Raw genomic sequence first — 25,388 nt, 5'->3', positions numbered from 1 at the left:
AGGGTACATATCAGGAAGTTTACAATGATTAAAAGTTAGCCTAATTTAAGAATTCTATTTTTCCCAATGCATTTTCCTATTTTTCAATGATGGTATAGCTACCCCTATCTGCACAGTGTATTATTGCTGTCAATTGCACTGGTTACGCTGTCTGGTTTGCATGTTTTGCAGGATGATTTCTCTGAATTTTTTTGGGAGAAACTTTCACCTTCATATGCGAACAGTTAACTCACCTTCACTTAAGAAGCTCTAATAATGCTTCTTCACATCTAGACAGGGTTCAAATTTAGTTTGTTCAGTCCAATAGTCAAAAACAACTAAGCTATGGAGGCTAACATATCAAGCTATATGTGGCTGATAGGGAAATGACATCCATCTTAGATTACAAAGCACATTACATTATAATGCTTCCCCTCCCAATGCGAATTCTCTTCTCATTAGCCTATGTTGGCAATTATGGAATTAAACAATACTGGAATCATGTCCATTGTAATATTGTTATTCAAATCCACAGCTTACACAGACTGAACAGCAGAAATTGCATACTCAGTGAGTGAAGACAAAATAACAGATATTCACTGTGTTTATCATATTTTGCTAATGTAAAATATAATGCATATAGTATATACTGTACACATAAATAAGAGATGATTATCCAGTGATGCACAATGAATCTAAAATTGAATTTCAATCAAATCATTTTTGAAGTGATGTCAAAATTGTGTTTGTCCCTTTACCCCCCCCCCATTCCAGAAGAAATCCCCAAGTGCCAATAAAGTGCCTTAAAGGTCTAAAATTCTGGAAAAGTGTGCTTATTTATATATTTAAAAAAAAATTAAACTTTTCTTCCAACATACAGGATTACCAGAACATACAATATGTTAATACAGTTGTTCAAGGGGTCATAAGCTGATTATCCTTAGTATGATGGTACTGCAAGGGAAATAAGGGTTAAGATAATCCAGAAGCCATGTTGTGGAGACCAAACATGGAACTTTTTTTAAGCCACTCCAAGCCTCCAATCAGACGGATGAGGTGTTCTTGTACCAGGTGATATTTATCTATCATCTACTCAACTGGAGAGGGGATACCAATCCACTAAGCTAACAAAGCTGACAAAATGTCATGAAGGTTACTGTAAAAACACCTAACTCGTCAAAACTACAAGGGAGAAATTTCTCATCATCATCGAATTCCTGACATGTACCCTCAAGAGGTGTACAGGATATGATAGTACTACATGAAAAATTCATATCATTACTAACTTCCTATCTACATCTTTTCCTCCAAATTAGTCCGTAACTTGTCAAGACTCCAATATTATCATTATCAGATCTTATATTTCTATCATCTAAGGCACATTGTGCCATATCGTTCCACCTATATCTTGGTCTTCCTCTGGGTCGTTTTCCTGCCAACCTGGCAGAGAACACCTGTTCTGCTAATCTTTCCTTGCCCATTCTGTTTAATTGACCATACCACCTGAGATTAGCTCTGCTAATGCATTCCTGGATGCTGACAATGTCAAGTTCTTTCCTAATATCCTCATTTTTAATATGATATTGCCATTGATGCCATCTGTTCACGCCTCTAATCTTTCTCAGGACTCTCATATCTGCGGTCTCTAGTCTTTGGTCAAGTGTTTTACTTCTGACCCAGCTCTCAGATCCATAACTTAAAAATGGTTTGAACACTGTCTTGTATACAGCTAATTCAGTGTTCCGACTAATTTCTTTCTTATTCCATATGAATTTATTCAATTGACTTCCCACGATACCAGCTTTGCTGATTCTGTTGTCTATTTCTATATTTAGTTTACCATCTTCAGTAAAAATTGTGCCTAAGTTGCTGAAATGTTTTACTTGTTCCACAGGTTCTCCATTCACAACACAGTTGACATTTTCAATGATTCTGCCTATTTTCATTGTCTTTGTCTTTTTATTGCTGACCTTGATACCATATCTATTACAACAGCTATTCAATTTAGTCAGAGAATCTTGCAGACTTGTAGCAGATTTATTTAGAAGTATAACATCATCCGCATAAAGCAAAGAGCTGACATTAACATCTCCGATTTCGATATCATGTTTAATACCACTTTCCTTCATAATGTGATCCATATAGAAAGTGAATAACAGAGGGGATAATGTACATCCTTATCTCACACCAGATTTAACATTAAACCATATTCATGTACTTCCTCCAGCCCTAACTGCTGTCTTACAACTCAAATAAAGTTAAGTATTGCTTGATATAATGCCCCATTGACACCATGTAACTGTAGCGTATTGAATAGCTTCTCTCTTGACACCTTGTCATATGCCTTTTCCAGATTGGCAAAACTTAAATACAGATCTTTTTTATATTCCCATGCTTTCTCAACTATTTGTCATAAAGTGAAGATCTGATCCTGACAGCCTCTATTTGCCTGAATCCAGCTTGTTCTTCACCAAGCTTTTCTTCCACAATTTTTCTCAACCATTTCTCAAGTATGCTTGCGACACTCAGTAGGGAAATAGCTCTGTAATTCTCAGATTTAGTTTTATTTCCCTTTTTATATATGGGTACAATTACAGCTCTACTCCAATCATCAGAAATTCGTCCCTCTATCCAGGCTTTCTGAACTATGCAGTGCAGCCACTGTAAGACTTTTATACCACTTTATTTCGGCATTTCTGGTCAAATATCATTTACTCCTGCTGCCTTTCCACATTTCAAGCCTTTGATGGCTTTTTCTAATTCAAGTACGGATATATATATTCCTGACTGTATGCCTGTTGAGTGTTTTTTTACCACTGTGCTATCACTGCTTGTTCCATTTAGCAATTTCTTGAAGTAATTACTCCATACTTCAAGGATATCTTTTTCTTCAGATTTCTTGTCACCTTTATCATCTCTAACTCCTTTTACAGCACTCTTTCCTCCATTCCTAAGCTTCAACAACCTCCAGAATATCTTACCACCTTCTTGATATTTATTTTCTATGTTCTTGCCAAAGACCTTCCATAACTTTTGTTTAGCTAGTTTTACACAGTGTTTTGCTTTCTTACATTTGTCTCTGTATTCTCTAAGAGCCAAAGCTGACTTATTTGCGAGGAACTTTTGATAAGCATTCTTCTTTTCCTTCACTGCCTCTTTAACTTCCTGTGCCCAACATGGAGTTCTGATTTTTCTATCCTTGCAGACAACCTCACCACATACCTCTCTGGCTGAATCAATCGGGGTTTTCTTCAACGCTTGCCAATGAATCTCCAAGGTTTGCCTCCTGTTCTCAAACTCTTTCATTTTTTCTTCAATAATCTTTGCGTATTTTAGTCTACAGTTCACATCTAAGAGCTGTTCAACTTTTATTCGCTTTAAAACTTCCTTACAATGTTTTCTTTTCAATATGAAATTCAATTTTATCCTGCTCAAGACTAAATAGTGATCGCTTCCAATTTCAAATCCTCTCGTACACTCTGGTGTCCTGCGCCAGGGAGAAGACATCACTATCAACAATAACATAGTCAATGAGACTTTTCTTATTCCTTGCCTCTTCTCTCCATGTGAATATGTGCACATTTTTATGTCATGGTGTTAGTAATAACCAGTCCATATCCTGAGTAGAAATCCAATAGATATTTGCCATTATTATTAGCTTTGCTCTTTTCTCCAAATTTTACGAAAATATTTTTGTATGTCGCACATTCATTTCCTACTGTGATTTAGATCCCCAACAAGGACCATCTTTTCCTTTTTCATTGTGTCAGTTGCTTTTCTAAAGCATCAAAAAATTCCTCCACTTCTACCATAGTAGAACCTTCTTTGGGACCATAGGCACAAATAAGTCTCATTGTCCAGTTCCCCATTGTCATATTTGTCCACATTATTTGCCTACTTGAGACTGCCTGCCATTCAAGAAGATTAGCCTCGTATTTTGTGTTGAATACTATGGCTACTCCTTCTTTTCCTTGATTGTCATTGCCTGAATATAACATTTTGTATTTATTGCTCAGAAAGATCTCACCAGTTTTTGTCTTTTTTGTTTCAGTCGCCCCTATTATGTCGATCTGGTACTTATCTAATTCCTCAGCTAGCTCCATTTCTTTGCCATTCAGGCTTCTTTTGTTGATAGTACCGATCTTTAACTCTGGTGATGTTGAGTTGGGGTTTGTTTTCAGATTTGTTCCAGTAGCTGACTTATCGCTGTTTGCCCTGGTTCCCTGGTGAAAACAACGGAGGCCTTGTTTAACCGGGCAACGCCCCCGCCGGCATGAAATTTTGTCGTGTTGTACCATCATTTTGTATATTAGTTTAAGCCCAATAAGAATACAATTTGGTTGGCTAAATTCCAAATTGCCAGCCCATCCTTGTTCGTTCAGTATCCAGGTAGAGACCCAACATTGTGCACCACGAGAAGGTGAGGATTAGACATTAGGTCAGAAGCCCTGGTCGGTTCTCCGCATTCCTTTAAAGGCTATGTGGAGGACTCCTCTCAGTTATACAGCTTTGACCCTTTGTCTTATAAAAAAACATCACAGCGAAGATAGTGAAAGTTCTAAAAACAGTACAAATTAAAACTTGATTTCACACCTATACAAAAAAAAGTCTCCATGTTGTTCTGATCATCCAAACAGTCTCATTCTAATCTAAAGAGAGCAAAAGTATATAAAGTTTTCTCTGCATGCAGTATCTGCTAAATTAGACAGATGAGGTGCTCTGATTAGATCAGTATAAAAGAACATCTGAAAGATGTTGAAAAACAGCAGGCACACAAATTGGGATTAGCATTTCATATCGCCAAAGACAAACAGCAGTTCTTTGGTAGCACACAGGAAAGTCATATACTGAATTCAACAAATATATACACAGGTTTAAAGAAGCTGAAATGCTACATTGTTCAACCCTGTGTAATAAAAAACAAGGTCTCATTTTAAACCAACTTTGGCTGACATCAAAGACCTGCATAGATGTGAATTAGGATATGATAGTCATTATATAACACACCATAATAATGAGCCACACATCTGACATCTCAATGCTATGTTCACCACCTAGTTAAAGTTCATTCTATGTATGATAGTTGATCCAAGCTTTTTTTTTTCCTTTGAAATTTTTAATTTATCTGAATGTATATATGCAATTAGGTATATGAAAATGACTGACTGATTTCTTTCTTGATGTTTCTTATTCACAGTTCATGCTTTATACACCATAATAATTATTACTGCCTAATATTACTTGAAATCATAAATTACAGGTTATTTGAAAGATCATTATTAAATGTACTGCCACAACTATCTATAAACACCGCAATACTGAATAGGCAGCTTTTAAGGCAGACAGACATACAGGGGATATTGCAATCAGGTAATATCGTTAACATATATAAAATCAGTAATCCTTTCTTTTAGGGTTACACGGTGATCAGCATTCATTTTAAAAATTTTATGGAATTAACAACCGTGTTAAAAAAACTTTCTTATTTTCCCGACGTTTCGATCTTCACATCAAGATCATCATCTGGAGTGTACATAAGTATACAGAACAAGCTGAGTTACATCATTAACTGTAAGCTAGAGAAACAATGATTTGATCACATGTTATTCTACTGGCGTGACCTCTGGTGAAAAAAAATAAAAAAATAAATAAAATAAAAAGTTTTACATCAAGCTAAATTCAATTTTTACAATGATGGTTTTTAGATGGTTTTCTTTCAGAAACAATTGGTGTCCTATTTTTAGTAATACAATTCCCATTTTTGATTTACAATACTTGATTTTCTACAGTCCTGTTTATAGTTTTTCTTGGTGAGGAAGGTCGAATATATACCTTCCATATGTTTGGGATTTTTAAACCATCACTGTTGTTCAGATTGGGGTGGTTGCTGATAATCTCGCAGGCTTCCTTGAATTTCCGTTCATACCATGTTCTAGTGTGATGTAGATAGCCGGTGGTTTTCCAGTCAATTCTGTGTAAGGTATTCAGGGCATGATCAGAAAGGCCAGCTTCACCATAATTATTATATTTAATGTGTCGTTTATGTTCTTTTTTGTATAATAGGAATAGTGCATCCTGTTTCTCCTTCCTCACCAAGAACAACTATAAACAGGACTGTAGAAAATCCAGTATTGTAAATCAAAAATAGGAATTGTAATACTAAAAATAGGACACCAATTGTTTCTGAAAGAAAACCCATCTAAAAGAATGTTTATTCCTGTCATTGTAAAAATAGAATTTAGCTTGATGTAAAAATTTTTATTTTATTTTATTTTTATTTATTTATTTTTTTAATTTTTTTTTTTCACCAGAGGTCACGCCAGTAGAATAACATGTGATCAAATCATTGTTTCTCTAGCTTACGGTTAATGATGTAACTCAGCTTGATCTGTATACTTATGTACGCTCCAGATGATGATCTTGATGTGAAGATCGAAACGTCGGGATAATAAAAAAGTTTTTTTAACACGGTTGTAAATTCCATAAAATTTTTAAAATGAATGCTGATCACCGTGTAACCCTAAAAGAAAGGATTACGATAATTCATGGAGATTCGACCCACAAGCGATGTAACCAATACGGTAAGCTGAAGATCCAAGTTTCAAATTTGATCAATCGAGTGGCGTTTTTAAAATGGTGTAGGGACAGTTATATCACTCCTAACTGCATCAGGCTAAAGAGAAAATTCACTTCAACAAAGGCACAAAGAATATACCACCACATGGAGAAAGCACTACTGAGAGAGCAGATCCAAGCTACCAGAAAGAACCTAGCCGCTACACAAAACCAGCTACTAAAAGAAAAAACGGAGCTGTCTAGCTAATTAAACGCAGGAATCTGGATAATCCTAGAAAGGATTACGGACAACACAGCAAACCACATCCAACAAACGAAGAAAGAAAACCTAATTTCCAAATTTCAAAGACTAAAAGAACGACAAAACCAGCCGCCATATTCAAAGTTTGCCACAGTGAACAAGAACTACCAACCAGAAGCAAGAAACAACAGGAGCCACCAATCACCCACAGGTATCAATAAAATAATTAACCTATCTAACCATGCTCTAAACAAAGACCAAATCTCTATACTTAACAAAGGTTTAAATTTTGCTATAGCACCAAAAACGATAGACAAACTTGAAGTTATTTGTAATATGGAAAGAGGCCTAAGATTTATACCTAATAACATAGCAGACAAAATACGTATAGAAACTGTGAACATTTTAAACCATAACAAAACAATAACAAGCAACATAACTAAACAAGAATTAACAGCGATAAAATCACTTAAAACAAATCCGAACATGGTAATAACCAGAGCCGATAAAGGAAATGCCACTGTCATTTTAAACCGTACCACTTATATAGAAAAAATGAATCTGCTGGTCTCTGACAATAACACATACAAACTAGTTAACTACAACCCAACTAATAGAACAAAAAACAAAATGGAGAAACTACTTAAATCAATTACCACATGGCCCGAAGATACAATAAAAAAACTGTTCCCTCATTACACACGCTCCCCTAGAATTTATGGACTACCAAAAATTCATAAAGAAAACACCCCGCTAAGACCTATCGTTGAAGGAATTGATAGCCTGATGTATCACTTAGCCAAAAAATTAGCGGCAACACTCAAGGAGTTGGTAGGTCATTCCCCCTCCTATATCAAAAACACAAAACACTTCACAAACATCATCAAAGACATTACATTAGAAAAAGATGATCTATTAGTCAGTTTTGACATCTCTGCCCTCTTTACGAATGTCCCAATCAATGACACAATCCTTCTCCTACAAAACAAATTCCCTCCAGATATCACGGCGCTTTTTGTGCATGTATTACGGTCGGGTTATTTTATATGGCAAAACGTCTTCTACTTACAAAAAGAAGGCACAGCCATGGGCTCGCCATTATCCCCCCTATTGCTAACTTTTACATGGAACATTCTGAGCAACTTGCCCTAGATTCCTTCCCTCTAAAACCCAAAGTCTGGCTTAGATACGTTGACGATGTTTTCGCAATCTGGTCCCATGGTGCCAGACATTAGACACATTCCTTAGCCACCTAAACAAACAACACAAACACATACAGTTCACAATTGAAATTGAAAAACACAACACACTTCCGTTTCTAAATATACTTATCACACGTCTTCCCTCAGGCAATCTTTCCTTCACTGTTTACAGAAAACCGACACATGCGGGACAATATATACACATAAACTCCTACCACCACCACCCAACACGAAAACTAGGTGTCATCAACACGCAAAAACAGAGCTCAGACGATTTGTTCCAGTGAACAGGCACTGAAAGACGAGTTTAAAATTATCAGTAATAACCTACAAACAGAGTACTACAAAAGTACAACCTCAAAGCCACCTTTAAACCTCCTGCAAAATTAAAAAACTTACTCAACTCATCCAAAGACCCACTCCCTCCACTAGCTCACCCTGGAGTATACCGGATTTATTGTACTTGCAACATACCATATATAGGAGAAACAGAACGCACAATTCCTATTAAAAAGGAACATAAATGATATATGAAATACAGGGTGTTCGGGATAAATTTGACAGTTTCGTAAGGAAAAAGAAAATCTTCTTTGTATCTATTAAATTTAATGAATTGACAAAAAAACATTACAGGCAGAGTTAATTACAATACTATCAACAAGATTTACTCAAAATAACCACCATTAGCATCGATCACAGCTTCAATTCTGCTTCGGAACCTCGAACAAGCTGATGCTACAGTCTCCCTGGGAAGGGCCGCAAAAACTGTTTTAATTTTATCCATTAACTGGGCTTTTGTATTACTGGAAGTGCGATTGGTGTCTTTTTCAACTGCGCCCATACAAAATAATCCATGGGGTTAAGGTCTGGGGAGTTTGGAGGCCAAACATTTGGACTGGTGAAGTCGTAGAAATTTTCAGACAACCATTTTTGACTTTTCCCAGAGGTGTGGCAAGGGGCCGAATCCTGCTACCATACATACGGCCTACCATTGGCTACCCTTGTTATCCAGGGCTTGACTACAGTTAGCAACTCCACGAACAAAGCCCGAATTCCAATGCCAGGGTTCTTCAACACCTGTTCCTGCAGATTTGCGAGGAATTTTGCTGTACGAACGCAATCAGATCGTCTGCTAGGGATCTTTCTTCTTGCTACATCCTCGTAGTCACCATTGCAAGTCTCTAGTTCATGCCTGATTGTTTTTACTGTATTCAGGGAGCATTGGGCAGCAGTCGTAATATCCTTATTTTGATGGCGGGCACGAATCATCATGATACAAGTTATTCTCTTCCATGATTCAGGTGGGTTCCAGCTATCCATCCTTTCTGACATCTTGTATATGAATGAAGAAGGGTCCAAACTTTTAAATGAAGAGAAGTGTGTGTTAATACATGTAACTTACGGAAAAATATAATTAATTATAAATATGTCAAATTTATCCCGAACACCCTGTATAATAATTATGGTGAAGCTGGCCTTTCTGATCATGCCCTGAATACCTTCAACAGAATTGACTGGAAAACCACCAGCTGTCTACATCACACTAGAACATGGTATGAACGGAAATTCAAGGATGCCTGCGAGATTATCAGCAACCACCCCAATCTGAACAACAATGATGGACTAAAAATCCCAAACATATGAAAGGTATATATTCGACCTTCCTCACCAAGAACAACTATAAACAGGACTGTAGAAAATCCAGTATTGTAAATCAAAATTAGGAATTGTAATACTAAAAATAGGACACCAATTGTTTCTGAAAGAAAACCATCTAAAAGAATGTTTGTCATTGTTACACTAGAACATCACACTAGAACATGGTATGAACGGAAATTCAAGGAAGCCTGCGAGATTATCAGCAACCACCCCAATCTGAACAACAATGATGGTTTAAAAATCCATTGTAATTGTAATTTTTCCAATGATGTCATTCCAAAAATAGAATTTAGCTTGATGTAAAAATTTTTATTTTATTTATTTATTTTCCCACCAGAGGTCACGGCAGTAGAATAACGTGATCAAATCATTGTTTCTCTAGCTTACAGTTAATGATGTAACTCAGCGTGTTCTGTATACTTATGTACGCTCCAAATGATGATCTTGAAGTGAAGATCGAAACGTCGGGATAATAAAAAAAGTTTATTTAACACGGTTGAAAATTCCATAAAATTTTTAAAATGAATATATAAAATCAGCACACATGAAATGAACAATAGCTGCTTTCAGCAGTCAAAGACACTGTGAAAGCAAGGTGTTCTGCTCAAATTTCTGAAAAGAATAGCCAATGCAAAACTTATAAATCATAATATGAGCTTTTCCTAGCATGCCGTTATTAATACATAAGTTTTGGGGAGTAGAAATTTGGAAACTAAATACTGCACTAGCACTTCCACAAGCAAAAATTGTGCTCCATTACGACTAAATGGAATCCTACACAAAAAGCAGACATACATCTATAGCACTCCATAAGAATAGTTACTCGAAAAATCATTTTCACTCGTCAACAAAAGCTGCTACAAAACAACACTGCACCACCACCATAGATTATATAATAAAGGAGAAAACTTCATTATCATCAAATTCCTAATATATACCTTCAAGGGGTGTACAGGATATGATAGTACTACATGAAAAATTTACATCATTACTAACTTCCAATCTACAATTCTCCTCCAAATCAATCTGTTACCTGTCAAAACTCCAATATTATCAGATCTTATATTTCTATCTTCTAAGGCACTTTTTACCGTATCAACCCACCTATATCTTGGTCTTCCTCTATGTTTTTTTTCCTACCAACCTAGCAGAGAAAACTTGTTTTGCTAATCTTTCCTCTCCCATTCTGCTTAAGTGACCATACCACCAGAGGTTAGCTCTGCTAATGCATTCCTGGATGCTGACAATATCAAGTTCTTTCCTAACATCCTCATTTTTAATATGATATTGCTGTTGATGCCATCTATTCATGAATTTCACATGTTTTACTTCTAACCCAGCTCTCAGATCCATAAGTTAAAATTGGCTTGAATACTGTCTTCATCTCATCTTCTTTTTGTACCCTCTTTTAACTTATGGTGTGGAGGGTTTATTAATCATCAGAACTCAAACCGTTCACAGGATAAGGTGGTTAGCCCAATGCCCCAGTGTGTCCTTTGTCCTGAGTTCGAAAGGCCGGTTTGCCTGCTTTACGGGATGAAAAACCTCAGGATAAACTGTACTGTCCAAGCCCAAGACCGGCTAACTTGGCTATGGTTGAGGAAGATCCTTTAGCTCCTCAGATCACCGACGGGAATCGAACCTAGGACACTCCTTCCACAGGCATATGGTTGTGAAGCACACAGCCACTAGGCTAACCGCATAGACAACACTGTCTTGTATACATCTAATTTAGTGTTCTGGCTAATTTCTCTCTTATTCCACATAAATGTAGTCAGTTGACTTCCTACCTTACCAGCCTTGTTGATTCTGTTGTCTATTTCTATATTTAATTTACCATCTTCACTAAACATCGTGCCTAAGGAGCTGAAATGTTTTACTTGTTCCACAGGTTCTCCATTCACAACGCAGTTGATATTTTTAATGTTTCTGCCTATTTTTATTGTCTTTGTCTTGTTATTGCTGACGTTCGTACCATATCTATTTCAACAGTTATTCAATTCAGTCAGGGAATCTTGCAGACTTTGTAGCAGATTTATTTAGAAGTATAACAACATCATCCACGTAAAGCAAAGAGCTGAGATCAACACCTACAATTTTGATATCAGGTTTAATACCACTTTCCTTCATAATGTGATAAATATAATGAATAAGAGAGGGTGTTCAGAGTAAGAGAGAATATCAATTAATCATTGATATTATACATCCTAGTTTGATACCAGATTTAATATTAAACCACCTTCCTGTACTTCCTTGAACTCTAACTGCTGACTTACAACTCAAATAAAGACTAAGTATTGCTTGATATATTGCCCCATTGTACCATATAACTGTAGAGTATTGAATAGCTTCTCTCTTGGCACCTTGTCATATGCCTTTTCCAGATCTATAAAACTTAAATACAGAACTTTGTTATATTCCCATGATTTCTCAACTATCTGTTGTAATGTAAAATTCTGATCCTGACAGCCTCTATTTGGGCTAAATCTAGCTTGTTCTTCACCAAGCTTCTCTTGCACAATTCTTCTCAACCGTTTCTCAGTATACTTGCATATATCTTACCAGGAACACTCAGTAGAGAAATACCTCTGTAATTCTCACATTTAGTTTTATTTCCCTTTTTATATATGGGCACAATTAGAGCTCTACTCTAATCATCGTTAATTCGTCCCTCTGTCCAGGCTTTCTGAACTATGCAGTGCCGCCACTAAGACTTTTATACCACTATATTTCAGAATTTCTGGTCAAATATCATCTACTCCTGCTACTTTTCCGCATTTCAGACTTTTGGTGGCTTTTTCTACTTCAAGTATGGATATGTATTCCGGACTACATGCCTGGTCAGTGTTTTTTACCATTGTGCTGTCATCACTGCTTGTTTCATTTAGCAATTATTCGAAGTAATTACACCATACTTCAAGGATGTCTTTTTCTCCTGTTTTCATGTCACAGTTATCATCTCTAATTCCTTTTAAAGCACTCTTTCTTCGATTTTTGAGCTTCTTCAACAACCTCCAGAATATTTTGCCATCTTCTTGATATTTATTTTCTATGTTCTTGCTAAAAGTCCAAAAGTTCCTGGCAAATAAATCAGCTTGTGCTCTTAGAGAATATAGAGACAAATGTAAGAAAGCTAAACACCTTGTAAAACTGGCCCCATGACTTTTGCTTAGCTAGTTTTACACAGTGTTTAGCTTTCTTACATTTGTCTCAGTATTCTCTAAGAGCAAATGATTTATTTGCCAGGAACTTTTGATATGCTTTCTTCTTTTCCTTTACTGCCTCTTTAACTTCCTGTGTCCACCATGGAGTCCTATTTTTCTATTCTTGCATACGACCTCAACACATGCCTATCTGCCCGAATCAATCAATCAATCAATGTTTTCTTCAGGATTTGCCACTGCACCTCCAAGGTTTAGTTCCTGATCTCAAACTCTTTCAGTTTTTCTTCAATAAGTTTGTGTATTTTAGTCTACAGTTCACATCTGAGAGCTGCTCAACTTTTTATTCACTTTAAAACTTTTTTACATATTCTTCTTTTCAATATGAAATTCAATTTTATCCTGCTCAAGACTAAATGGTGATCACTTCCAACTGCAAATCCTCTGTACACTCTGGTGTCCTGCACCAGGGAGTAAACATCACTATCAACAATAACATAGTCAATGAGACTTTTCTTGTTCCTTGCCTCTTCTCTCCATGTGAATATGTGGACATTTTTATGTTGGAACATTGTGTTAGTAATAACCATTCCATGTTCTGAGCAGATATCCAACAAAAACGAAAAGAACAAAGCATTATTATTAGCTTTGTTCTTTTCTCCAAATTTTCCCAAAAAAAATTTTTGTATGTATGACAATCGTTTCCTACTCCGCTATTTAGATCCCCCACAATTTTTCATTGTGTCAGTTGCTTTCTCTAAAGCCTCAAAAAATACCTCCACTTCTATCTTAGTAGAATCTTTTGTGGGACCATAGGCATAAATAAGTCTCATTATCCATTTCCACATTCTCATATTTGCCCACAACACTCTACTTGATATCATCTGCCATTCAAGAAATTAGCCTCGTATTTAGTGTTGAATATTATGGCTACTTCTTCTTTTGCTTGATTCATTGCCTGAATATAAAATTTTGTATTTATTGCTCAGAATGATCTCACCAGTTTTTGCCTTTTTTTTTTTTTTTCCATCGTCCCTATTATGTCAATGTGGTATTTATCCAATTCCTTAGCTAGCTCCATTTCTTTGCCATTCAGGCTTCTTATGTTGATAATACCGATCTTGAACTCTGGTGATGTTGAGTTGGGGTAGGTTGTAGGATTTGTTAGGTTTCAGGAGAAAACTTATGAACTTATAACGTATTAACTAACTCAAGACTGAGTCTAGAAGCTTGTCTGAAAGCATACATTCAGCTTCACAGGAAAAAATAAAAATAAATAATATATCCCATGCCAAAACCTAGAACTGATGCAGTCTGACCTCAACGAGAACTCAATACCAGACATCCTATACCATACCAGCAGGTTTTCAAAATTCTCTCTAAGCATCTATAGACAAACCGTATCATCTCCTGTACAAATGAAGTCAGCCTGGCAATGCAGACTGTGAAACATGAAATTACCATGTTATTTAGAGAACCATTTACAGTCATTCATAGGAACACTACTAGTCCTACAAATAACTCCGTTATTTAAACTTACATAATTATCTCGATGAAGATATAGAGATAGAAAATTTAGCAAGATATATATATATATATATATATATATATATTCCCCATCCCCTACTTTGTCCATCTTTCTTTCTCGCTCCCCACTTTTCTTTGCATTTCAACACTATTTTCTTAAAACTACATCTGTAAGGTAATGTTCTATATTTTAGTATGTACACTTGTAAATAGATTACTGGTATTTTCTGATGAAAATTTAATTCCGACTGCATTGCCACCAGTTATGTTTTATTATTATTTTTTTTTTATTTCTTATTTGATTTCCATTTTACTACTGATGTCTCATGCTGTATCAGTACTGCTTTCTATTGCCTTAATGCAGGTATATTGCATGTCAGTATTTCTGAGCTATTCTATGCCTAGAAATCTCACATCGCACTAAATTATGTTACTATTACAACAAGTTTAAGTAAACAAAAATCACACATCCTGGTCAACCTATACACACTACTGTTCTCCACAACTATAAGGCACTGCAACAATTGATAGTCCACATTCTTCAAGTAGTTAACAAATTAATGTTGAATTTCCAAGTCTCTTGAAAAGATATTCAACTATTTACTTATTTAACACTATACTACATACACGTGCACATAACATGCTACATACAAATAAATGCTGGACACAAATTCTACCTCTTTTGACAAGAAATGACATATGTTGCTCAAACTACATACTAACCCTCTTTCTAAAAGCAATACTGAACCAGCAGCACTTTCCAATAATCCTCCTAAGCACTCAAGTGTTTCTGCTTCAGCTAGATTGATTTCATCTAACAAAATCCAGTCTCCTTGTTTCATTGACTTAATCAAACTACCCTGCAAATAACAAGAAATTACACCAAAGTTTAATAAATTTAGTTTAATCCTTTATCCGAGTGTGTGCAAACAAAGTTTGCGCCTCAAAGTATCTTCAGGACTGGGGTAAAGTGGTACAATGCCGGGCAACTCCTTGCAAAGGTGGAGCAAGCTACCAGCACTCCTATCTCAGTATCTCCCATAATGCAAAACACATATCCGCAAGGAGATGTGTTGTGCCACTTTACCCCAGTCCTGAAGATACTTTCAGGCGCAAACTTTGTTTGCACACACTTGGATAAAGGATTAAACTAAATTTATTATAGTCTGACCAAGTGAAAAATAAACTTTCACTTTCTACACCAAAGTTATACAAATATTTACAAAAAATATATATATATATATATTTTAATTATTATCTGAATCTTTGTTTTAGATTTTTCCTGAAAAAAGATATATTATTTAAATCTTTTTTTCAGGCAAATTTTTTCAAAATATTAAAAGTTATATATCTGGTAGTTTACATTGTTTATATTAATGCTGTTAATAAGTAAATGAAATTATTTATGGTTATAAATGATTACTATTCTTGATCAACTGAAGACAAAGTCAGTTCCATCAGCAGAAAAGGTCATGGCATCAGTGTTTTGGGATACTAAAGGATTTTGTTTATTAATTATCTTGAAAAGGGTAAAAGCAGTAAATGCTTCCTAAGAAAATCTTTCAGCGCAATTTTTTTGCCATTAAGAAGACAGTTATTCAGTTTCTGAAATGCTGTTAAAATTCCACACTAACAAAAAGAAATCCAAAGCAAACTTCATAGGAAACAAATGGAAAACAAAGCCTGCCACTTGCTGAAGTGGCATTCTGATCCCTCACCAAGACTATTAGGGACAACTTCTGCCCTTCCATTTTCTCACCTCTCTCACCCTACATATGATACACTAGTATCATTGCCTAAAGAAAAGTCAGACCTCTTGGCATTACTAATTTCCTCCAACTCTTGTTTAGATGACAAAAGCAACTCCCTTCCATTATTCCATAAACTGCCCCACAACATGCATCCTCTGATCTTTTGCCATAAAGATAACAGAAAAATACTAAATAGTCCTGACACTAATAAGGTGCCTCCAATTGTAGCAAAAGCTCATGCTCCAGATTAACACCCATCCTGTATTTCCTTGGGGGGGGGTCAGGCACATCAATCCAGCTAGCAAATATTATCCACTGTATTGTCTCAGTGCTTGTGGGGATAACAGAGAGAATCATTAACAGCCAATTACATCACTATTTGGAGAATCACTATGTAATTAATAATCAGTAATGTGATTTCTGTCACTTACTTGATAGCAGATCCTTCGCTAATTTTACTCACCTTAAGACACATGTCATGGAAAAGTTTGGGGGAACTCACTAACACCATCACCATGACAAACAGTGAATGACCAGAGAGGAAGTTAGCAACCCAATTACAGAGGGCAACAGGTAGATAAAAGAATAGAAGTTTGTTTAGCAGGCCTTGATGCCAGAAATGATCAAAAGAACTGGAAATGTCAAGAGCAACAGCACAAGTTTCTCCAAACCTTTCCATTGCACATGGCCAGTGGTGAGTGAGGTCAGATACGCATTTGAATGGCAGAATCCATACTGGTGATTGCTGATTAATTGGTATGCCTCTAGGTAGTGAAAAAATTGGCAATCAATGACTTTCCAGTATTTTGGAGAGGACTAAGGTGATGACAATTGGTCAGTAGTTTAACAGTAGACTTCTATCTCCTTTTTTTTCGGAATAGGCTGGATTCCTGATTGCTTCAACATGTTGTGATAAGTATAAGAGATTGTACACAAGATACTGGATGGGCATTGGCTCTAGAGCACAATGTTTGAGAACTGGAGAGATGCAATCAGGACCAAGAGACTTTTTAGTGTCCAAGTTATTTATCAATGTTCTGATTAAGAGGTGATTTCCCTTGGTCATCAATGCTCAAAGAAAAGAGCAATGCTAGGAAGTCAGCTTTATCTTTGGGTGGTGAAGTAAAAATGGTGCCATCAGGATGAAAGGTGGAAGTGCACGTGAGAAACAGTTGCACCCAATGGCCTTAGCAAGGGACCAGAAAGTGCAGCTTCTATTTGAACAGAAAATCTGATTAAGTTTGGCATCATAGTCTTCTTTGCCAGGCTGCTAATTTGTAATCCCTTCCCCCTGACCTTTCTGATTGAATTGCCAGCTTCTGTGGTCATTCCATTCAGATGCTTTCCTCTAAACATTTTTTTCTGTCAATGCTTCACCTGCACTCTTCTACCCTAGCACATTCCATTCCTATTCTTCATTTATAAAACCTTGTAGTGCTCAAATGATATATGCTGCAAGTTCTATGACCAATGCCTTAAGCACTGATCTCCTCCCCATTCTCCAAGGTTGAAGATAATTTCCTGAATTTCAATGCTACCAAAACTCAAACCTGTCTTATTTCTTGGAAGAAAGATTTTGCTTCACCCTCTCCCGCACTTTTGATAACATTCTGGATGTTTTCTCTTCTTGCACTGACATTCACATAGCATCTGGGCCTATCTTCAGCTTTTAAAAAAAAAAAAGTTCAACCATTACCTCTATTCTGCCCAATCATAATACTTCATAAACCTCCAAATACATTCAATACATTCAACCTTTGGATATTGTTCTCTCATTATAATGCTGTTCTATTTCTCTGTTTATGAATTATACCTTTTATAGGCATTTCCATGGGCACTATTCTATTGAAAAGACCCACCTCCATTTCTCCACTTTCCTGTAATCAAGTGTGAAAGTAAGCGGCTGTTAATCAACATCTGTGCACAGTTCGGCTCCAAACTTACTGAACCAAGTTCTCATCCTTTTACTTTGTCCCATATTCCCTAGTTCTTCAGAAGTGCTTACAATGAATACAATTTCCAATCTTCAAGAAACATGTTAGCAGATTCCTTTCTTCTTTCTAATACCTAGCTCCACAGCACTGTTGTCTTATAAGACTTATGATGGTGAGAGTATGCTGTATTATGAAAATAAAAACTGTTTTGTTTTTTTTTTCCCCAAAAGTTACCAAGCTACTAAAATCAGTTCAGGACCTATACATTGATGTAAAAAAGTTTTGTTTACTTTTTATAAAATTTCTAAATTAATAAAAAAGACAAATATTCTGTAAGGACTAGGCAATATTAGAAAACAAATTCATGAAAAAGAGTTAAGTGGTTTTTAGTGTATTTACCAATACATTTGTAGATATATATATTGCTACTTTCCATTACAACATCAATACCGATCAGACCAATGAAGATACAAAAAATAATTTGATATATGAAACAATAATAAGAATAGCAAAGCTCGTTGAGTGATGGTGTTATTCCACTTCTCTAATCAGAGGCTAAGTTAAATGGCTAAAATAAAATTTATAATTCAAATTTAAAGAGTAATTTAAAAGATTTACCTGGTTGTATATTTTTAGAAAGCAGATGTTCAAAACCAGACTTGATTGAATTAAAACATATGGTAAGAGAAAGGTGTTGAAAACAAAGCTGCACACACATGAACATTGAATATATATATTTAATAGTAGAAAATGAAACATAAATAAAACTGGTTGAAAAGGAAGATGAATCAAATAGACAAAAGATTTTGAAAGATTAAGAATTAAAAATTTTGAAAACTAAAACCAGGACCAGCAACATGATAACGTACTGGCCATTTCATGGGAATTATTGTTAAATGATAAACAGCACAAAACTGACTATTTTTAGTTCTTAATCTTTCTAAACCTATAGTCCATTTGATTCATCATCTCCCTTGTTTTATTTATGTTTCATTTTCTACTACTGAATATACATATTTATGTTCACATATGAACTTCATTTTCAATACATTTCTCTTACTGCATATTTCAGCTCGATGAAGTTTGGTCCCAAATACCATATCATCCCTACTGTTTAAAAATATACAACAATGGTATGTCTTTTTATTCTTTTAATATAAATCAAAACTTTTATATTAGTCATTTAACTTAGCCTCTTTTTGCAGAAGCAGGGTAACTCCGTCATCTAACAAGCTTTGCTTTTATTTATATTTTTATACCAAGGGTAACATGAAACCTAGTTTCAGAAAATTTTTATTTTAACCCATGAAATGTCTAAGATAAAACAAATTACTAGACAATCAATAGAATTAGGAAAATTGAGACATGTCTAGAAAAACTCAGAATAAGAAAAATAAGCAGAAAATAAGACATAGCAAGGATGTCCACATAGACGAACATAAAAAAAAAAGCATTAGCAATCACAATCCTGTTCAATTGGGTTCTGCAAACTATGCTTTGGATACGACTCATAGAATCAATTGGTAGAAGACCACCATGCTCCATCGCAGCAAATTTAGAAGAGACTATTTTTAAATTCTCTGCAGCTGCTCTCAAATATCAGCCTAATCTAATATATTGGGAAGTTTTGCATAAAACTTCCCAATATATGGGAAACACTAATACTTCGAGATCCCAGTTTAGATCTGAGGCTGCTAATGGGTGCCTGCAGAAGACACCCCCCCCACACACACACCTAAGTCTTTTGTCCACGTGTTTCGCTTATTTTTCTGTTGCCTTTATGTGTATGTGTTACAAGTTTCAATGTTATCCTTCCTAAAAATGTTTCTGTGACTGAGACAAAATCCTAGAAGAATTAAGTAATCTTTAATCCTTTCTCAGTGCTGTTTCCCCTCCATTATGCCTCTAACATGAGAAGGATGGAAGTTATAAGATGTCAATGAGTAATAATAATAACAACGACTCAAGCAAAATGTAAAAGGAAGTAGCATAGTATGGTGATTTGCTCATTAAATTTTGGCTTGATGACTGGAGTGAAAAGCTAAAGATGTGACAAATACAAATGAGCAAGAGAAAAGAGAATAGATGGTAGTGCTCAGAGTGGTGATAAATACAGTATGAGATAAGTATGAAAGGATTGGTAGAAATGAGAAAGAGAGAGAGAGAGAGAGAAAGAGAGAAAGAGACTGAAAATTGTTAGTCTATTGAAAATCAAATGACAGTAATGAGTTAAGTGAGAGAGCTTTGATAACAAATGAGATGCAGGCTTTGTAAAGGAAGTGTATCAGTTTTTGGATGTGTAGAATGGATTCTATGGTAAAAAGGACTTGTATATGTACTTGAATAGATTTGACACTAAGAGCTTGGAGAAATTATTTATTGGTATAAGACTAATGTCAGGAAAACTAGATCACCATGGAAAGAATCATGAGAAAATCTGTGTAAGTGTAACCAAGGTATACAAATATGATAATGACATGAATATCAATGAGTATGATAATGAATCTGGTGAAGGAGTGTCCTGGGATACACTAAGATCCTTGTTATGTCAATACACACATGGAGTTTGTTGTGCTGATATTGTAATATAAAGGGGGAAGGAACACTGCTAATGAGATCAGATGATTTGATTCCTGTTAGGGTAGAAACTTGTGGAAGAAACAGCAATAATAATGCTCCATGCAGAAGTGAGTTTGAGACTATCTAGTATGAAAATGGAAGCAAGCAGGATGAAATATGTGGTGAGATGTTAATATGACAATCCAAATGCTGGGGATAGTGAAATGCATCAAATGTTAAATGATTCAAAAATCATTTAACAATCTGACTGCTTTTCCACATTGGCAATGGTAGTCATACTGTACTGACCTGAGAAGTGGCTGAAATATATGAATGTTCCAATTAGGAAATGCAGGATTACAAAGCAGGAAATTAGGCATTCACGAGAATTTTATGTTCAGTCCCATGGCATCAATTACTGAATGGGAAGGATATCAACAGTACAGAGGTAGTGGTGGAAAGATCCAGAAATGAAGCAGTATCTGAATGTGTTCCTAGAGTTCCAAGAACAAATAGGGTGAGAATGAAATGAATGTTCGACCTTATGAAGGAAGATAGCCAAAGCAGAAGGTGACATGGAAGGAATATCATGAGAATAAAGATGAGAGGGGTTATGAAAAACATAATCAGCAGATCAGAAAAGTGACAAATGTTGCACGGAAAGCAAAGCTTGAATATGAAAACAAATTGACCAAAGTGGAAAGAGATGCATGAGAAGGACATTCTAGGGTTGTTGAATAACCTGGACAGTAACGATGGATGGGATATCAGAATTATAATAAAGGATTGTTCAGCTGAGCTGGTTAGATCCTTGACCTGGCTATGTAATTTGAGTCTTAGCAAAAATCCCTCAAGAATGGAAAGAATGTGTCTTAGTCCCATGTCCAAGGGTGATGCAAAAACTGACATGCCCAACTACTGAGCTATTACAGTATATCTGGCCTGAGGATGAAGAGAAACGTTGGTAAGAACCCACATACAAAAATGGGTTGATAGATAAACTAGACTTTGCAAGGAAGAGCAAGTGTATATGATAAGGGGATTATGGATAATATTACGGATGAGATAGATAAAGGAATGGATACACTATGATTCTGCTGGACCTTGCTAATGCATCTGATAGGATATGACATGAAAGGCTGTAACATAAATTAAGTGAAACAGAATTTGAATATAAACTATTGACCTGGCTAAGAAAAGTAACAAATGGTGTTTCCAAGAGATCTTCAGCTATTTGTTGATGATGCAAAGATAAGCAGAGAAATTAGAGATGCTACCGTTCAGCATTGACAGTGGTTAACATCTCATATTTCTGTGGTTAAGTAAATGTTCATTTGCCTTTTGGTATAGAGACCACATGTTTATTAGTGAGAACTACTTCTATTAGAATAATATAACCCAATTAATGTAAGTTATTGGACTTACATAATCAGAAGTATAGGAGTTGTATTAATTGACGAATAAAAAAAACTGTTGGATTAAACAATTTGCTTACAATTGAAAATAGCTAGTTATTGCTTTCACATTTTGTGGCATAATGCATATCATATTTCAGGGTAACTGTTGTTAGATTCTTAATAAATGCAGACCAAACTTAGTATAGAATTATACCTTAGATTTTGTTACAAGCCGAGCATTTCCGAGGCTTCTTTATATTTTCTTATATAACAGTTATGATCAAGATATGGTCAAGATCATTTCTGTTTTTTGCTAAATTACTCAGTGGCCAGACAGGATGATCTAGAGAGAGATAGATCTGCATATAGAACAAGTAAAAGACAATGAAAAGGAACAGAAATATAGATTAGCCTTTCATATGACAAATACAGGCCACCAAGTAAAAAAAAAAAAAAAATGAAGACACTATATATACATATTGATTGTAACTGCTATATAACAAAATTTAAAAGCCTTCAGAAATGCTCTGCACCTTCATACAATAAAACAAAAACCATAGTTTAATTCTACAAGTTGTATGTTTATTAAGAATCTAACAACAGTGGACCTGGAATATGATATGCATTATGTCACAGAATGTGACAGCAATAACTACTTTGTTTGATTGCATGCAAATTGTGTTTAACTTTTTTTCCCCTTTTCCCTCTCCAATCTGTGATATGTCCTATACTGATGAAGGTCACAAAAAATCTGGCATGTAATTTTTCTTTCTTCTAATTTTCTCATCATTTAATACAAGTGCTATACCCTTGATAATATAAATTTAATGACTTGCAAAATTTGTCAGATCTTCTTATTCTAATAGAACTAGTTCTTGTTGATAAACATGTGGTCTCTATACCGGAAGTCAAATTAACAAATGATAATGATTGTCAATTCAATAGTAGTGAGTGTAAAGTTCTACATTTAATAAGAATATGCACTTTGGTGAGATTTTCAATGGCATATAATACTGGTGGGATTGTGCTTGGAGAAACTGATGATGATGCTGGGTATCCAGCATAACTCTAAAGTTCACAGAGTTATTATGTTGGATAACAAATTAAAATTCAAAGGTCCTATTACAAAGCCTGCAAATATAACTCAGCAGATAACTGTGATTCTGAAACAAATATTGACGTGTAGAGACAATGTCATTTTGTCTCTTTATAAGGCCTTGATACGACCACAGTTGTGTGTAGATTTGGTCTCCTTGTTCCCAGAGATGAAAAAGCTATGGAGAGAGAGAGAGAGAATGCAAAGATGGGTTACAAAAAATATATAGGGATTATGGAATGTAGAACAGACTGAGAATATGTCGATGCTAGTATGCAGCGGAAAGAAGGAAGGACGGGATAGAGAATGAACTTGTGATAAGAAGTGATGGGATAAAGAGTGTCTGAAAATTTTCATTATATGGAAGGTGAGGAGAGATCAATGGGGCATTCATGGATGCACTGTTTGTATGCAGGTAAGAAAGAGGTGAAAGATGGAGTTTTCTCTCACAGACCAGTGAGTGAGTGCATCTAGTGTGAATGAGTTTAGAAGGTATGACAGTAGTTTTAGAAATTCATCCATGAAAAAAAGAAGAAAAAAAACAGTTAGTAGTTTTTAGTGTATTTCTTGTATTTTAAGTGTTTACCAATATATTTGTAAATATAAATTGCTAATTAAAAAAAAAAGTATCATGTAAAAATGCACCAGAAACATTTAGTGTGGGTTACAAGTCATCTTCCTCAATGAGTCCATGACTCCTTGATAAACCAGATGACGATAATAATAATAAAATAATAATAATTCTTGCTATACCTACTTCAATAAATGAAAATGCCAAGTTATTCTCAGCATGCTTTATTTGAACTTTAAGCTGATGAAGCTTGTCTCTTAACTTTATCCATTTCTGGAAAAGATTCTGTTCCTGAACATCAAGATTACCCTCTGCAAAGAAAGGGATGAACAAAGTTAGGATATTTAACAATAAACATAAAATACAACATTAAACTGAGTGACACTTTGTGATAAAAGCAACTTGTGGATCAAACATATATCCTAAATATAAGAAGGAATATATTGGATTTATTTGGCTGTATTAATGCAATTAAATGAAGTTGACTAGTTTTGCTACATATACTTGTTTTTTTCTGGATTAGGAGGATGAACAAAAAATTAAAATAAAGGGCTAACATAAACCATAACATTACCAAAATATTGACACAGGTAGGAACTTTTACAATAAGTTAAAAACAGAAAACATGTGGAGAGTGGAAGCTAGCATGGGTCAGCTATTGTTCAGTGATGTGTGTACATAGTTGGCTGAAAAGTTAAAGTCTGACATGCAAAAAGATCTAATGAGCAATTTCCAAATATCACTTAGGATATTTGATACCTTTTTTCAATTTTCCACCATAAAATAAAATTCACTTTGGAACTTGAAAAGGTAGGAAAACTACCTTCCATAGATATTTTGATTTCAAAAAAAGAGAAATGAAGCTACTACCTTACCATCAGAACTACTCATAAAGGTCGTTAACTACATTCATCCTTTTTGCACCATTTTTGCAATCTCTATTATATAAGAGATGAAGACAAACTAATGAAGAATTATATTCTCTACTCCAACCATTTGTGAACAACAGATATTCTAAGAAAATGGTACAAAGGATACTATAGTTTTCGCAACAAAATCCCGACATTCTCTACAAAAATTCTGTTCTCATCCCTTATATCAGCAGACTTTCTCTTAAGATTGCCAGCCTCCTCAAATTTCATGACATAAGAGTGGCTTTCAAGCTCATTTTGACTATACAAGGTTTATTACATTCACCTAAAGACCACAACCCCTTCAACAAACATCCTATGGTTTATAATATTCAATGTTCTTGTGGCCTTTCTTACATAGGACAGATATCTAGAGGTTTGGAAATCAGACAAAAAGAGCATATTGGAGACATCAATAACAATAAAGATGACAGCTCAGGCCTAGTTTTTCATTTCTCTCTCTCACTCACTCACACACACACCAGTGAATGAGATAAGAGCTCCATGCCTTACATAGAGGACAACTTCACTGCCTAACATAAAAGAATTTAAGTTAAGGGGATAAAAATCCCTTATTGTTTTTCAGCCAGTAAGCGAAACTAAGATCGAAAACTACGATCTGAACGTTTCATGCTGATGAACTGTCGGCGGATCCAAGAGTAAGTGACCAATTGGTAGTGCCACACCAAGGCAACTCGTTGCAAAGGTGGAGCAAGCTCCCTCACTATTCTTGATATTTTCTCATAATGTAAAAACACAGAGCTCCTAGGAGATGTAGTACTGCTTTACATTATGAGGAGAAGTCACTACCCAGACCGGTTTCA

At 35.3% G+C, this 25,388-nt stretch overlaps 1 protein-coding gene across 1 annotated transcript in view; it reads right to left on the bottom strand.

The window, feature by feature from the left end:
• LOC150096239 (midasin) overlaps nt 1–25,388 on the bottom strand; it is a 1,081,806-nt gene that overhangs the window by 868,204 nt on the left and 188,214 nt on the right. Inside the window, exons 17-18 of the mRNA XM_090409469.1 lie at nt 23,840–23,964; nt 15,069–15,205 (exon numbers count right to left, since the gene is read on the bottom strand). Coding sequence (XP_090265595.1) covers nt 15,069–15,205; nt 23,840–23,964 — 262 coding nt within the window. The remainder of the gene's footprint in view (nt 1–15,068; nt 15,206–23,839; nt 23,965–25,388) is intronic.

Source organism: Typopeltis vanoorti, chromosome 19 (genome assembly GCF_054136105.1).
Source record: "Typopeltis vanoorti isolate ZY-2024b chromosome 19, IOZ_Tvanoo_1.0, whole genome shotgun sequence".
NCBI classification, from domain to species: Eukaryota; Metazoa; Arthropoda; class Arachnida; order Uropygi; family Thelyphonidae; genus Typopeltis; species Typopeltis vanoorti.
The sequence above is the reverse complement of the archived record's forward strand: the minus strand, read 5'-3'. Positions and strand labels throughout refer to the sequence as shown.